Raw genomic sequence first — 17,002 nt, 5'->3', positions numbered from 1 at the left:
GTTTTTTTTAATTTCATATTCATAACTTCAACCTTTGTTGTGGCAGGCGGTAAAAAGCTCAACAGGATCAACAACTCTCTTTCTTTGTTGTATTTACACTAGATGCTTTAACCAGCACTTTGAGTCCTGCATTGCAGTCTGTGTAAATATCAGCACCTTCAAAAAAATCTGCACTTCTGGAAGGGTTTTCAGTAAAATTTGTTTGATCCCAGTAAATTAAGTGGGCAGCACTATAACACCATCCTTCAGCCATGCACCGTCTTCATGCACTCAAGTATTTGAGCCAGACATCGGCCTCGGATGACTACAAAAATAAATATCAGCAGTATTCACTTATACCTGCTCTGCCTAAGTTTTTCTGGCATTATGTATGAACTGTAGGTGTGTGTGTGTGTGTGTGTATGTGTGTGTGCAGCCACATGTGCTTAGATTTAACGTGTAGTAGAAAGTAAGAGCCTACGTCGTTCTCAGAGGTGCCACACAGGCTGCAGGACTTGCACTCGATGCACTGCCAGCGATAAGTCCTCACCGCAGCTGTCATGTTCACTGTGAACTGCAGACAGGACGGGTGGCCTGGGTGCACACACACAAACACACACACACACACACACGCGCACAGGCACACAGGCACACAGACACGCGTTCACTATTTCTGTCTGTATTTTGAGGACAGTCATCCAGCTGTTTCTTCCAACTGTAAATTCATTTGCTTCATTCAGGTGATCTGTTTGAGGAGAACTTAGCAGGTATTTTGCAAGCGACTGAATGCTTGCTTGGTTGCCGCTCCCCCCTGCATATTTATGAAGAATGTAAAATACGGTCTTAATAATAACCACAATTATTGGCATGTGAATTAATCCATATAGTTGCTTTAACTTGGTCTTAGACATAGACTGTATATAAAAGATGGGCAGAGCTTTTGGGTCTGAAAAATGAAGCTAGAAGTGCCTAAAACCTGCATTCTTTCTAACTGTCAGCAAGAAGAAGGTCAACTCCATAGAAGTCTATGAGAAAATGAGACGACTTCTCAGTTGATTTTGACCACATGATCTTCTCAGCCACTAATTTCAAGTCTTCATCAGTACTGTTTAGAGTAAACTTGTTGATAAACCTTCAGGTTTTCAGTTATACTCCTTGCTTGTTCCAAGTGTGGTTGTCCTAAAACACATATATAAATGCAGTTTTTCAGGAAGTACAATTTAGTTTAAGCAGTTTAGTTTAGTTTCTGTGTTTTTTAACTAGCCACAGCTAACAATGTCTTGGTGCTTTATGGATGCACCTTGCTAACCAAGATTGCCAGCTAGCCTTAGATCAGGGGTGTCGAACTCCAGGCCTCGAGGGCCGGTGTCCTGCAGCTTTTAGATGTGTCCTTGAGCCAACACAGCTGATTTAAATGCCAAATGACCTCCTCAACATGTCTTGAAGTTCTCCAGAGGCCTGGTAATGAACTAATCATTTGATTCAGGTGTGTTGACCCAGGGTGATATCTAAAACCTGCAGGACACCGGCCCTCGAGGCCTGGAGTTCGACACCCCTGCCTTAGATGATCAGCTCTTTGTGTTGGTAAGGTAATCAGGATATTCCCAGTGGCTACATTCAGCATTTATATAGAACCCGCTGCCCTAGTTAAATAAAATGACAGGGAAGTAATAACAGTCATCATAAACTGAAGTCCACATTTCAGTCATTTGGAAAACAAACTATCTCTTCTTTTCTGCAGTTATTTGAATTTTTCCTGATATTTTACTGTTATATGATTATGACAATAGAAATGTTATGTCATCCACACTTTCTGACCTTCCAGTTATGAAGGACCATACCAGTGTCTTGCATGCACTAGCCCATTCACTACAAATCACATAAACCCTTTTTTTTCTCTCTTTTTTATTTTTCAAACATAAATGTGAGAAGAAAAAAATATGTAGTACATGCAGTCAAATTATAAGTACACATTCTGCACCACTGCACCATCTGCTTTTATACAGATAACCGGAATGTACAAACACATCTCACACCAAAACAAAATGAACCTTATAATAAAAAAACAAAAATACAAGCACATTAAAACAAATACGTTCGCTACTCTCTCCACTAAAATAAACGCTCCTTGCTATTCACAGTAAAAATACATGCTAGGAGGGGGGTCGTTCTCTCATCAAATCAGATTCTTCGTATCAAAGGAAAGAGGAAACAGACAATCATTATAATATCACACTTGATATGTACAAAAAGCTAGTGTTGAAGGCAGAACATAATATTCTAAACACTTTTGTGTTTCCTTGCCAGACAAGAAGGTCACATTGAGATGACATTTTATTGGTTCCATTCATATTTCAGTGCCAGCAAAATATCTGCATGAACTGCAGAGCAGAGTGTTGTGATCAGCAGAAATGACCACATTAAATTTGTAGAATAAGAGCTTCAGCTATACACAACATTGTCTCTCATAATGCACATCAACTTGTGATTTCCACGCCTTTATACAAAAGTTTCCTCTATTTCTGGTTATGGACGTCAGCAAAAACCTTTTACCAACCATATTTGTTGTTCATTATAACCCATGAAGAATCAGTTTCTTTAAAAAATCCAATCATTATTAGGTTTTGTTGTTTTAATGAATACATTTGAATTGCATGAATGCAGTTAGCCCTGATTTGTAAGTCGGGATAAAAATGTGTTTAGGAATGAGAAACTGTCTGAGAACAATTTACATTACAGCCACCATTTCCCAAAACACATCATGTTGCTTAAGTTGTTTGCTTTCAATGTATTTTCTGGTTTCCAGAGAGCCAACCTTTTCCATCAATTTGCATACAGTGTTCGACTTCCAGTGACTTATAATCATGAGATATTACATCAAAGAGAAAAGCAATAATCTGCTATTATTTAACCACAGTTAGTTTTGGCTAGTGATGCTGTTGTTTTCTCATTGCATCATTGTTTACCATCATTATAAGAGGTAATGTGCTCTTTTCACAGCTAAACTTGTGGTCAGAAGCATGAATGTGATGGTTATTTAGGTCTTTACATGGTTTCTTTGATGTGTTTGTTTTCTAGGGTGGAATGATTGCACAGCATACATCTTTGATTACTTTAAAAAAAAAGTTGGTGCACAAGTTTGAATTTATTTTGGATTTTCTCCAATCCACATGGGGTCAAAATTATACATACACTCAATTAAATCTTTTAATAAGTGCTGCTAAAGGTTCTACGCTCTTTTAACTTCACAAGGCCCATTATCTTATTAACTCATTAGCAGTGTTGGGGAGTAACGGAATACATGTACCGCCGTTACGTATTTAGAATACAAAATATGAGTAACTGTATTCCGTTACAGTTACCGTTTAAAAAGGTGGTATTTAGAATACAGTTACTTTGGTGAAATAAATGCATTACACTGCGGTACTTTCCTGTTTCATAATATCGCGAGTCAGGACTGTTTGGGTTTGTTTGACAGCTGTTCTATTGTTCCAGGCGGCGGCGTTGCGGTTGCCATGGTTACAGGGTGACGCGCTCTCTCGCTGCGTGTTTCCTGGGTGAGAGAGCGCTTTTTTGTTGTTGTTGTTGTGCTAAGCTAAAAGGCAGAATGCTACAGGCATGGCCCTAAAGAATGTAGCCTCATGGGCAGTGTAGTCCGTGCTGCAGCGAGAATGGACTACCATACCCGTTATGTGTCTGTGAGCGAGGGAGGGAGAGAAAGGAAAAGTCCGAGCTGTCACGGAGCAAAAACGGGAGCTGGAAGCATGTAAATATAATAATAACCACCGCAGCCAAGAAGAGTGCCTGACGAGCCCATTTGTAAGTAAGCTATTAAGACTCAACTGTACACTGTGTTCGTGTTTTCCTCCGGAAAAAATAAGTTCCGTTGGAGCAGCCTTTCAACGCCTCTCTCTGTCTCTGGCAAGCAAAGTTGACCCAGACAACAAAGTAAAGCTATTTTTCGGCTACCAGCCCGACACGAACCCGACGTATTAGCCAGAGGTCCCTTTACTACGGTTCGGAGCCGCGGACCTTCAGTAACAGTAATAAATCACAGCAATAGTACATTCACGTAGTTGTAAACAGCATGATAATATATTAAGTAATCCAAAGTATTCAGAATACGTTACTCTCATTGAGTAACGTAACGGAATACATTACAGAATACATTTTGGGGCATGTATTCAGTATTCTGTAATGGAATACATTTTAAAAGTAACCTTCCCAACACTGCTCATTAGTCATCATGATTGTCGACAACTGGTAGTTTCTCTTCACCAGCATAAGAAGAATTTGTCTGACAGCACTCACTGTGAATACTCAGATACTTAATACTTAACAAAGGGAAAATCCAAGGAACTCATTGAAGAGTTAAGAAGGAAAACTGTTGTTTTACATAGGTTGGAAAGGTGTCTTGAAGCTATTTCTAATAGGGCTGTTCGATATAACGATATATATCGGATGACGATATAAAAACGTCTATCGTTTCATTTTACGCTATCGTTTGTTTCGTGGTGTCGCAAAATAAACTGTTTACGGTAATATTTTTTCATCGTTTTGATGGTCACTGTAGTGGCTATATTAATTTCTTAAAGCTCTCTCTTTCTCTTATATTTAATATAACCACACTACGAACGGACAAGCGCCTGTTTTTATGCGTTATGGTTAGCAACAACGACGGTACCACCATCACGTGTCCGCTTGTTTATGTTCCACATAAACCTTTCACAATAAAGCTCAAGATCCTGTTGAGACTTTTCAAAATAAACTGAATCACGTGAAAGAGCAGATTATTTACGGATGAGAAGCAAAACAAGAGCCGCCAGGTGCTAAAAAATAAACCTTAGACTCAAACGTTAGAACAGGCTTTTCCCCGCAGCACGCTGTGTAATAAATACAAAGAAAACGGTGGCCGTTACAACTTATGTCTAAAAATGTATAGTTTCATGCATCTGTTAAAATACTCGACTCCAGCTACATGACACTCGGCTGGAAACACTTCCCGCAAGTCGAGCTGCCCGAGATTCACAGAATTTACAGAAAATGTTACATTTTTGTGATTTATATCGTTATCGGACAATAGAATTCTTATATCGGGATATGAGATTTTGGTCATATCGCACAGCCCTAATTTCTAAACAACTGAAGGCTCCAGGATCATCAGTTCAAACAATTGTATGCAAGTACAAGTTATTTAGATGTGTCATCGCTTTGCTAAATTCTGGAAGAAGACTCAAACTGTCACCATCCGATTAGAGGAAACTGATTACGATGTTCAGGAACAACCTATGAACACCAAGGCTCAACCCTAACACGTTCCAGCAGTTTCTAACATGAACTAGAAACTGCTGGAACACCAATGTCATGGTCCACAGTGAAACAAGCTTTACATCACCATGGACTCAAAATGGACCAAGCAAGATGCCCCTGCTACAAAACCTAAGAACACTATACCAGTTGTTGGGCATGATAGTGGTACCATCATGCTCTGGGGCTGTTAGTACCTACTCGAATCGACTCACCACGGATCACCACAACTCGACTCGGATCAACTGGTTTTTTATTACAATCCAATACTACCTAACGTGCATGGTTGTCGTCATAGCAACGTGTCAGAGCGTCCCGCTTTGACACCTTTTGTTGTAGCAACACAAATGCTACAACAAAGGGTGGACGTCAAGGCGACGATATACGTGCTGCTCAGTCTGTGGCTTTTCGTCAGACTCAGATCGCTTGGAACCCCGGCCGAGTGGGTACTAAAAAAGTACCAGCTCCTATGGCCTAATGGAAAACCCTGAAATCCTGGGCAAACCGTGCTGAGTCGATCAGTAGATACTGATGGAAAAGGGGCTTTAAATTGATTAGTGTGGGTATATTTATATATTTGAGCCTCTACCTATACTGTTGACCCTGTGTGGATTAGAGAAAATCCCCCCAAAAATACAAGTTGTGCAACCAGCTCTTGTTTTTTAAAATTATAAAAAAATGTGTGCTGTATAATCATTCCCTGGAAAAAGCATGGTTCAAAGAAATCATGACATTCATGCTCATGATGAACATATGAAAACTTCTGACCTCTTTGAGTTTTGCAAGTAACTCTTTAAAAGAAAAGCCATCAGCTCACTGACAATCATGTTGTGATGATACCTGTATTAATGTTGTGTTCTTTGGTATTGTGACCACTTTAGTGTCTGGGCAACCACTATATTAAGGTTTCAGTGTGGTTACTTTCCCTTAGCTATATCCAAGTCTGTGCAAACTGATTTTTAGGTAGTGTAATTAAAGATAATCACTTGCAGTTTGAAACACTGAATCAAATGGCTAGTAAGGACTCTATTTTTACTGTACATCATTTGTATTACATGGGCTAAAACAAAAAACACTGGTATGGTCCATTTTAAGCATTAATGAAAAGAATCAAAACGTTATTTTACTTAAAATGGGCCTATTGTGCTTTTTTGTTACTTTCTGTCATATAAAGTTATCCCTTATATGGTCATTTGAAGCACAGAAGCCCCACCCACCCCATGATTAAAAAGTCTCTTAATAAGATGCAGCCAATCAGAAGAAACTTCCCTTAAAGAGTTGGTGCCCTTAAAAGGGAGGGGAGTTGAAGTGGAGTGTATCAAACTATGAATGAACTTGGTCAGTGCCGAGGTTCAGTATACGACAAGTAATGATTATTTTGAACTGCCAATCGTGCAAAGCTACAAAGTTCAAGAATAAAAATCTGGAAATTAGCAAAATAGGGCCACATTAAGTAGTAAACATGAAGCCAAGAAATTCAATGTTTTAAAACTGTGCCTTAACAGCCATTCTGCCAATCATCCCCTTCAGCGGTGCCCTACCTGAGCGTCCACAGTCCGCACAGGAAATAAGGTCTTCAGGACAGCCGGTCTTCTTTGAGCCTCCGAGGCAAAAGTCGCAGTAGCCGTTGGCAATGACTGAGCCATCCGCTGCTTTCTTGGCTGAGAGAAGAAAAAGAAAAAGGGGGTAAGAAAAACTTTCTCCCAACTGGACTCCTGGGGAAAAGAGGATGAAGAGCAAGAGTGTAAATTCATAAGTCAGTGTTATGAAATGTTGCCTCGGGGTGAAGAGGCTGTATCAGTCTCTCGACAGTGAGACAGATTGAAGAGGGAAAACCTATAAAAGTCATATCAGATGAACAAAGCAGCCATCACTGAGGTGTGCTGGGAAGCATGGCCAATGGAGTATTACAGAATACGAGTGATTAGAGATAAAATGATGAGATAACAAAGAAAAAGAAAGGAGAGGTGTAACTAAGTCCTGGTCACCACTCATTATTATATATTTACTTTGGTAAAATAAGCACCAACGCAGGCCTGCTCTGGAGCCTGGGACTCTCCAAACACTGGCTCACCCAGGGAGGGTGGGACCGAACAGAAGGGAACGTCCGCTGGGAGCCCCTGGGGTCTAGCAAATATTGTCAGGAGTAGAGGAGGAGGGAGAGCAGAGGGAGACAGAAAGAGAGAGACCGTGTGTTCCCGTGCATGTGTGCGTGTGCTGGTGGATGTGTGCGCGTGTCCGTGCATGTGTTGGGGGGTGCCGGGACAGACCTGCCATCATGCTGAGCACGGAGAGGCAAGTGCTCCATGTGAAGCCGTTTCATAATAATTATTAACAAAGAGAAATTCCCCCTGCCTGCCTGAGTGCTGTGTATATACTGTAAGTATCACTGTATGTGTGTGTGTATGATCCACACGTACCCCTTATCTCTCTGTCTGACTGTTGGTCTTCCTGCCTGTCTGTCTGTCTCCTGCCTGTCTCACTACTGTTGATTGCATAATCACTTTAATGGAAGCAATCACATAACCACTGCAGACTATTTGTATGCTTTCGTCTCAAAGATGTAATGCAGCGGACGGGTCCTTCACAATGAGTCACCAGGCTGGCGCACTGGTGAATATACAATAGAGTGGATTATACAGGTACACACTCACACACATACAAGCTCAAGTGGAAAACCATTCATTCCGCAGGAAAAAAAAAAAAAAAAAAAAAAAAGCACTATAAGCAATACTGTGGTTGTGCTCTTATGAGAGATCATTAATCCATCCATTTATAAGGGTGGAGTCTTGCTAGGCCGGAAAGGGGAGGAGAGGGTGAATTTGATGGAATTTGATGTTGGAAAGGGGAAGGTGGAGTGAGAGGAAGAGATTGGGTTTCTACTCGAAAGGGTACGTCTTTAATCCCCAGTGAGAAATAAAAAAGAAAAAAAAAAGTCCTGATCAAGATGAGAGACTGGCGAACATAAAGACAGACACATGGGAGAGGAAAGAAATAATGCACTGTGTCTGCTACAGCAAAACCATAAGCAGTAGGCTCTATATCGTGAGAACAGTCTAGTACTGTGCACCGTAACTCTGAGCCTGGTTATGCACTTTCATACTCTATATTGTAGAATCATGAATACTACCATCTATATTGGGTTATCGACTATCAACAGAGATAGCAGTGACAGTAGATTTACTGTATGTATAAAACAGTGGCTATCTAGTCCCCTAGCATTTCAATATAAATGGCTGCAACCTCATATTTCTCAATAATCTCTTCTGCCAGTGGTGATATAATGAGATCTGCTGGTGTCAGCTTTTTCAAATGATGATAGTTTAATTGAAGAAAAAAAATTACCTGCACATCATCAGGCTGGTGTGCTGGCAAAGGTTAGACAGATATGTCCTGCCCTATTTTCCCCCCTTAATTAAAAATCATCAGCCAGCCAGTGTGGTCTTTTGTGGATCCAATTAATGAAATGAAACACCAACAAAAAAATCATAATCACCAATATATTCTTCTGTTTTTTTCTTACTATAGCATTGACCAAGCTGCAGTTAAATAGTGGTAAAATTACATTTTATCCTAAATAAATAAATATTAAAAAATACAGTTCTTACATTTTCAAGTACATTACAGCAAGTCTAGTGGTGGGGGCAGTTAGCTTAATATTACAATCAGAAACCTATCATGTCTGTGTGATAGCATGTTAGCATAATGTTTTAGTGCTTTTGTAGCTATTAATAATTCATCAATCATCATAAAATTCCCACCATGTCATTATACTTGCTGCTTACTGTAAACTGCTGGCTGTCTGTTACATAGGAAATAAATCTGAACACAGCCCAGGCATATGAAAATCCCTTTTAGCTTTGCATGCCGGCATGCTAATATTTGTCACTTAGCAAAATAAAGTACAGCTGAGGCTAGCACTATCCTTGATCGCTGCTGATGACCAAAGGTATTTCATTCAGAAAAATTATCAGGGACAGACATCCCATTCAAAGAATCCTAAATTCATATATTGGAGATAAAGTATCTGAATTTCAGGAGCGGGACCTACAAGCTGTTCGTTCTCGTTTACGGTCCCCCACCCTCCCTCTCGTTTTCAATTCTTTAACGTCTTCACTTCTATTTAGTACATGGGGAACTGCCAGGCCCGAGAGCCGCCGCCAGTCCCCTTCGTGGCCTTCCCCAAACTGCAAATCAATTCATGTCTAAGCCTCACCTTATCTACTAAAATGCTGTCAAACCTAAAATAGGACATGGGCCCAGCGAGTAAATATGCATTTAATACATATAACATACAAATAATGAAAATCACAGCAAGAGCAAAGATGGTAGTAAAATTTAACTTGCTTGGGAAAAAAAGGTTTAGAAAACCTTTTATCGAACAAACACGGCAAACTTTTTTAGTGCATCAGAACTGACTGGAGATTCTTAAAATGTAATTTTTATGTCCAAAACAAATAGACAGTACTTCACAAAAATTGTCCAAATAGCTCCCAGAGGTATTCAGAATAGCAGCAGAGTGGTGTGGCTTGCTTCAGCTCATCTAAATGTTTGTACAAGTGTTTTCAACCCACAGATGTATAGTGATAAGTCATTGCTCTGCTATGTTTCAAATCTATCCATCCATTCATTTTCTTCCACTTATCCAGTTCGAGGTGGCTGGAGTCTGTCCCAGCTGCCACAGAATGATAGACAGGGTACACCCTGGACAGGTTGCCAGTCTGTCGTAGGACTAACAGAGAGAGACAACCATTCCCACTCACGTTCACATCAATGGGTAATTTTAAATGAATAAATAACTCCACTACCTGCAAGTCTTTGCCCAGAGAGAACCCACACAAACATGGGGTGAACATGCAAACTCCACACAGAAGGCTACAACCAAATGGTGGACCTTCTTGATTCCCGTGAGACAACAGTGCTAGCCACCGCACCACGGTGCTGCCCTGTTACGAATTCACTGTAAATAAAAATGTCAAGCTTATGGTAAGACTGGAGGAAAAGTCAGAGGGTGTTAGCACCATACTTACAGAGACCTTCCAGTCTGAACCAATGTGCTGGACCAATTAACTCAAGCTGCCACACGCTAGCGTGGATCCTGGACCACATGTGCAAACCGTGTGACGATTTGTTGCTCCATCAAAATGAAGCACAGGACACAGTCGATCAAGAGCGCAATGATCCTGGATGAGGATGCCGCAGCTATTTAAGTGTATTTACTTCTAAAGAAACCAGTGCAGCCAGATGTTTACTACAGGAGGATGTATAAAGCTGTAGAGACATATGCGGCTCGCAGGCCTGGAGCCAATGCAAACATGTTTTTGTCTTCTTGTTCTGGTCAAATAAATTGCTTTTATCTTCACTCCTTTTATTTGGGCTCACTGCTGCTGACTGGACCTCACAATTCCTGGCGGGATAAACTAGACAGACACACATGTGGATACACACACGAATGAAACACATTCAAACTGTATTTCATCTGTGTCTCTGTAGTTGGGTGTGCACGTGCAGATCTTTGTTTGCCTTTGTATTTCTGCATGTGTGTGTGTGTGTGTGTGTGTGTGTGTGTGTGTGTGTGTGTGCTAGGAGGCCCCTGAGAGTGAATCAGCAGGTCCTGATGCATGTGAGTGAGTCGGGGCTGCCCGCTGGCCTGCCTGCGTGGAGGAAAAAACTCCATCAATGATTAAACGCCTGTGGCCATGTTTCAGAAGCTGCCTGCAACCACAGACACGCCATTGCCGGCAAATGGTGGGAGGGAAGGAGGGAGAGAATGGCGATAGAGAGAGCGAGACAATAAAGAGGGCTGAGCTAATGAGCAAAAATAAAAGAGATATATACCAAAGACTGAAAAGACTGGCAATCATCAGGTACCTTTCCTTCTCCTTCTCTTCCTCCTCCAGAACCCCTCAGTGCGGTTGGCTCTTCCCCACCTGTCCCCTTTTTTTCCCTTCACCTCCATCTCCAAAATTTTTAACCTGCCTCAACCACCCTTTCCTTTCCTTTCTTTCTTACCTCCATATCTCATTCCTATACCTGACTGTCCTTTCCCTCGCTCCCTCCCTCCCACCCTCCCCTCCTCTTCCAATTACCAGGAGGAGTATGAGCAGAACCGCACACTTCACAGCTTTCAAGTGTTGGAGAGAGATCCTCCTGGGAATTATCCAGCAAGAGATGAATCCTCAAATGCTCCTCACCCCCACCTCCTCTCCCCTGCTACAATACCTACCCTTCCCCATTCTTCCCCATCCCCGTGCTTATAATTTCTCTCTCCCACCCCGTCTCGTTTTCTCTCTCCTTTCCTCCTTCACGCTGCTCCTCGGTAACCTTGTGTTTTTTCGCCCTCCGAGCAACCTCACGCCGTTGTGTCTGCACAGCTGAGGTGTGTCACATTACTTTTTGCACACTAACTGTATTCGCTCAAAGTTATTTTTGTCTTGTTTGCTTTTTTAAAATTATCGTTATTACTACTATTATTAATGGTTTCATGAAACTGGGGATTTCTCACAAAGAAAGAGGAGAAGGTGTTATTTTAAAGTTGCTTTTTCATGTTTTGCTTCCTCACCAGAGCGTGCATTTTTCCTATAGATAAATACCAAGAAAAGCAGCATCCTTTTAGATGCACGTTACTGCCCATTGAAAAAACAAGCTAAAAATGTTAGTTAGTCATAAAAAATCTTGTTTTCACCTTTGTGGTTATGTATTACTCAGATAATCTGAGCCTTTTGATTTGACTACTTAAAGAAGAATTTCATAGAGCAATAAATGTTAGTAACAAAGAGAATACATTTCAATAAATCATTTTGTTGCTGCTGTTTATTGCAGTCACATGCAATGGAAATAGTATAAAGAAATCTCTGCTCTTTAACTCCTTATTTAAAGATCATATGGATGGTGGAAGGAAATAAAAAATACAAAGGCGCCATTAAGAAGTCATGACTTCTGTGTCTGTGAGCGCTGCTCAAATTAACCCTGAATTCTTCTCCCCAGCATTGCTCTTTTTCTCTCTTACTTACACCTCCAGCGTCTCTTCCTCCTCCTTCACCCCTCTTTCCCATTTCCCTCCAACGCTAACATGAAACCAGCGCTTCAGCCTGACTGACTGGTTGATAATCTCCTCCTTTGGCTGACCACAGTGGAAGCCTCATTAATTTAGCGCTTTCATCCGAAAGGGAATTACCCTGGCCTCCCCACACACGAGATAACAGGCCTACCTGTTGACTTTTCGCACTCTCTCTTTTCCACCTCACTTTTTCCTTTAAATTTTCTCATAATTTCACTCCTTTTTCCTTCCTCTTTTTTTTTTATTCAGCACATTCAAGCATGGTATTGGCATGACATCTGCTCGAACTGACTGAATTGAATATGATGTTTCATCTTCTTCTGTCCTACCCCGGTTATGTGCAGATACACAAAAAGGTAAGCTCGGCCATTGAGAAAGAAATGCACGTTTCCATGGATACCACTGTCACAAAAATACAAAACATGATTAATCAAGGTTGAGGTTTAGACGGGAATTAACAAGTGATGTCTAAATGCTCTCATCCCAGCGTCTGTCTGGTCTCTACGATCACCGAAGGCAGCAAACGCTCCTGTAGGGCAGGTGCGGATGGGAAGAAGACATGAGGATCAGGTACAAAGGTGAGGGAAGAGAGGAGCAGGGGAGGATTTCGGGAACAGATGAGGCAAAAAGAAAGAGAAAAGAGGATGAGAAGGAGGAGGAGGAAGCACAAAGGAGAGAGGAGGAATGGAGGTAAAATAGAAAAAAGAAGAAGTGGCTCCTGTTGTATCGGAGCAGCGGCGTGTGAAAACACACACTCTGCACTCCTGTCGCCTCGCTGCTTAATGAGGAGAGCTTCTCGGGAGAAGCACATGCACGCACATACACAACGTGGGAAAAGACACCCGCGACCGCACGCATACAGTAGAGCGCACGCGCGCGCACACCGAGATTTACAACCAAGCCTTTTTAATAATAACTTTTGCCGTCCAGTTTCAGTCCCATCCCCCTCTTGCTCTCTTTAATGTGATGAATGAGAGTCCCTGTAACCCCTTGCAGCCACACACACAGACGCGCACACACATGCAATTACAATCTGAGATATTGTACAGTTTTACCATGAAACAAAGGGAAAAGAAACAAGCAACATATAGGGCACAAATCGCGTCAGACTACATTCACACAGATGCAAAATCCCAAATGCTCAAGAAGACATTTTCAGAGGTTTTTTTATGCAGACAACGAGGCAGAGATGCAGTCAGATGGAAACCGTCAGTCACAGATGAAAAGTCACTAGCTTCCTTCCTCTCTCGTTCTCTCTCGCTCTCTCTCCATCTTCCTACTTTCCCTCCTTCTTCCATCCTCTCCCCGTCTTCCTCCTTGCACTTTCATGCGTTCTCATTATTGCTGCTGCTCCCTCTGCCTCTGATTCGATCTCTTCACTCTGCTTCATTGTGCTTCTTCTTCTTCTGTTTTTTTTTGTTTCCCTCTTCCTTATTTGGCCTCTCTATTTTTCCCCCCTCTGCTTTACTCTCAAAGAGGAAATTGGAACTCTTTCCTGCAATCCATCTGTTGTCACACTGGTGCCTGCACCGGTGCCATCATGCTCTGTTCTTATTGTGTTTTCTCCCCCCATTTTTTTTTGTTGCTTTTTTGCACCCCACCCTTATACACATACAACCACACATACACAAGCACCACTTTTACTCATGTCCAGTCAGCAGGTTGCGTAACTCCCAATGCATTGTGGGACTGGATGCATGCATTTCTGTGTGTGTGCAATGTGAGCGTGTGCTCTCAGAGATGACATTGCAAAGTAAAGAGGACAGAGGCAGTTTTGGTGCATAATAAAACTTGATCTATGGCTGCTTTGTAATCACACTGACCCACAGGAACAAAGATACACACACACACACACACACACACACACACACACACACACACACACACATACACACAAGCGTACAATCCGTCAGGCTCTGCAGTATTCTGATATGTGCACATTTAGCAAACAGACACACACAGACGCACACTACCACCCCATAAATCATGCATGTAAAGAAATCACACACAAACGCGCACACGCAGGAAATGCCGATGCGTGCAAAACTTTGTGCGCACACACACGCACGCTCTTACAAAGAATCGCTCCGTGGCTTGTGTCCCTGTCCGCAAAGAGTTAAAATGCAAATTATTAATCCTATTTTGTTCCAGGGACAGAGCCAGCTGGGAATGTGACTGTGAAATCCTGTTTGAATTGGGCCCTACTTCACATGGTCCACTATGTTAGGAGTGTCAGCTCTGCGCTCTCACACGGAAATGTCAAAAATGACCAACCGGGGGTAAAAAAAAAAAAGAATAGATATGCATACAAGAGCAAAAATTTGACAAAAAAAAGCAGAGCACAGATTGCATTTTGTTGTGCCACCGCAACACTGAAATTAAGAGTGTGAGTTTCTGTAAGTGGTGACATTATCTTTGCGTTTAATGCTGCTTGTGCTAACTACTAATTGGAATTTTATTCTGGACAAACAAGAGCTGCAAGTGGCTTCATTACTGTGCGTGGGGGCTTGGCAGCTTCCCAGGAGCAACAACGCTGTAGTTTAGACCAAGTGCAAAAAGTTTGCATCCCTCAAACCTTTTACTTCTCGCTCTTTCTAATGTTTGCATTGTTCCGTCAATAATTTACAAACGTGACGTGGCGCTCAAGTTTTACGGCTGCGGTAAATCCATTCACCGACAGAAAACTAGACAGCAGGAGATGGATGGAGGGTGAGCGTGGATTTGGCACGGTGGTAGGGGAGGGGTTGTGGTGTGGTAGCGTGGGAGGCTTATCCAAACATGGCCAAGACAACTGAGGGACCACAGAACAACCATCCAGCAAGCCACAACACCACATCTTAAGACAGAATACCAAATGAAGCAGACTCCAATATTACCCTGCCTTCACCACTCCAACTGTCTGGGGGGATCTATATGATGAATCATGAAGAGGGTTTTTTTTCTTCGTCTTCTTTTTCTCTCAGTCTGTTTAACTCTCTGCTTCTCGCTCTGCTTCTCTCTTTGTCTGTTGTCTCTCTCCCATTCTTTATGTTATTTTTAATGAACTCTGCACCCCCTCCTGCTCCTTCTCCCTCCACTTCAACTTCTTCCACCCTGCCTTCTTTCATTCTCTCTCCCCCTCTCCCTCCTTCCATCCTTTTTCTTCTTCTCTCCATAGCTCTCCTTCCCTCCTCCTCTACCACCTATCTCTCACTCTCTTTCTCTCTCTCTCTCTCTCTTTTCAATGTACATAACAGTGTACTCTTTAGGAGGGAGCCCTGGCGGTATCCATGGCAACCGGATTGCTAGGCAACAGCCGTTTCTCCCTTCCTTTTTCCTGCGCCGTGCAGCAGCGGCAACAATCAACCAATCAAAAGCTGAGAAGGAACGTTCGAGTACATGAAAAGTTCAGAACACATCCAGAAAGCAGTGAATGCTGTTTCCACATGTGGCATCGGAAAATACACACAATGTACTGATGGATGCACCAGCGACACAAAAATATACACCAACCTTTCCAGTTTATTGAAGTTGTCTGCATTGCGGTGAATATTCAGCTACTTTTGAAGATGGTTTTTTTATCATTTATCTTATAATCAGATCATTTTTTCATTTTTATGTCTTTGCTGTTTCAGTGTAGCAAATTTAACGTAAATGTTTCCTGCATATTAAATCAAAATGAAAGGATATGACTTAAGTTTAATTAGTCTTTGGATTGAAACTTAAAATCAGCAATGTGTTTCGGCCAGCATGTTTTTATTCCAAAACATGAGATAATCAGGAGAAATTATCTATTTGTTCATGTAAATGAAGAATATATTTCCCGTTTTACCTGTCACAGGATTCATGTCTTTGATGTAGTAGGATGTAGTTTTTTGGCTGTACCACATGTGTTCTCTAAATTCCACAGAGAGGACAGGTCAACCAAGGGAACACAGTGTTAAGATCATCTGTTGTATCTGCACAAAAAAGACATTTTTCTAATCCTAAACAAGTAGCATCATTGCCTAAACCCAACAGAGTGGCTCTGGTTCCTAAACTTGAGAAGTTTTTAGTGCCTAAATTTAACAAAACAACAAACGAAGTGTCAAAGTAACGGCAGATAATGTCTATAAATGATTCCAGGGGACTCGAGTTGTGGTTCCTGGGGACAGATGAAATGACTTAATAAGCCACCAACCCCTACAGTCTCCAGATGCAGACTTTTTGCCCCTTTCAAGCTAATAAAACTTCACTTCCTGTGAAATGCACATAAATCAATAGATATGCATGCAATACGCTGAACGGGCTGAGATATGAGACAAAAAAAAATTCAATGTAAAAAAAAAACTGGGGTTAACTGTGTCCATGAAGATGAATCACAAGTATGCATTTTCAGAGTATGTCAAAAAATGTCATGAGACTGTTAAAAAAAAACCTATTAAAAAATCTTGGAAAAACATGGAAAATGTCTTTTGTTTTACAGAAATTTATGGGCATTTCTTTAAACTGTAAAATTCTATGTGTAGTTAAAAAAAGGGGGGAAAAAATATCCAGAAAAAAGTAATACGAAAAGTACATTCATTTTAAAACTGTGTTCTTAAGCTGGAGGGTTTGGGGGGGGGTGACCGTATATGCAATTAAACCTCTGGCCATGAATGAAATTTAGAAGACATGCTTCAAAATCTTATACGATGA

The 17,002-nt window shown here is 41.5% G+C and overlaps 1 protein-coding gene across 2 annotated transcripts in view; it reads right to left on the bottom strand.

Annotated features, from left to right (window-relative positions):
• dpf1 (double PHD fingers 1) overlaps nt 1–17,002 on the bottom strand; it is a 55,469-nt gene that overhangs the window by 7,537 nt on the left and 30,930 nt on the right. Inside the window, exons 9-10 of one of the 2 annotated variants that reach the window (XM_063493217.1) lie at nt 6,828–6,947; nt 461–573 (exon numbers count right to left, since the gene is read on the bottom strand). In XM_063493217.1, the coding sequence (XP_063349287.1) occupies nt 461–573; nt 6,828–6,947 (233 nt within the window). The remainder of the gene's footprint in view (nt 1–460; nt 574–6,827; nt 6,948–17,002) is intronic. The other variant, XR_010095500.1, reaches the window with a different exon arrangement.

This window comes from Pelmatolapia mariae, linkage group LG14 (assembly GCF_036321145.2).
Source record: "Pelmatolapia mariae isolate MD_Pm_ZW linkage group LG14, Pm_UMD_F_2, whole genome shotgun sequence".
NCBI lineage: Eukaryota > Metazoa > Chordata > Actinopteri > Cichliformes > Cichlidae > Pelmatolapia > Pelmatolapia mariae.
This window is presented reverse-complemented; position numbering and strand designations above follow the sequence as displayed.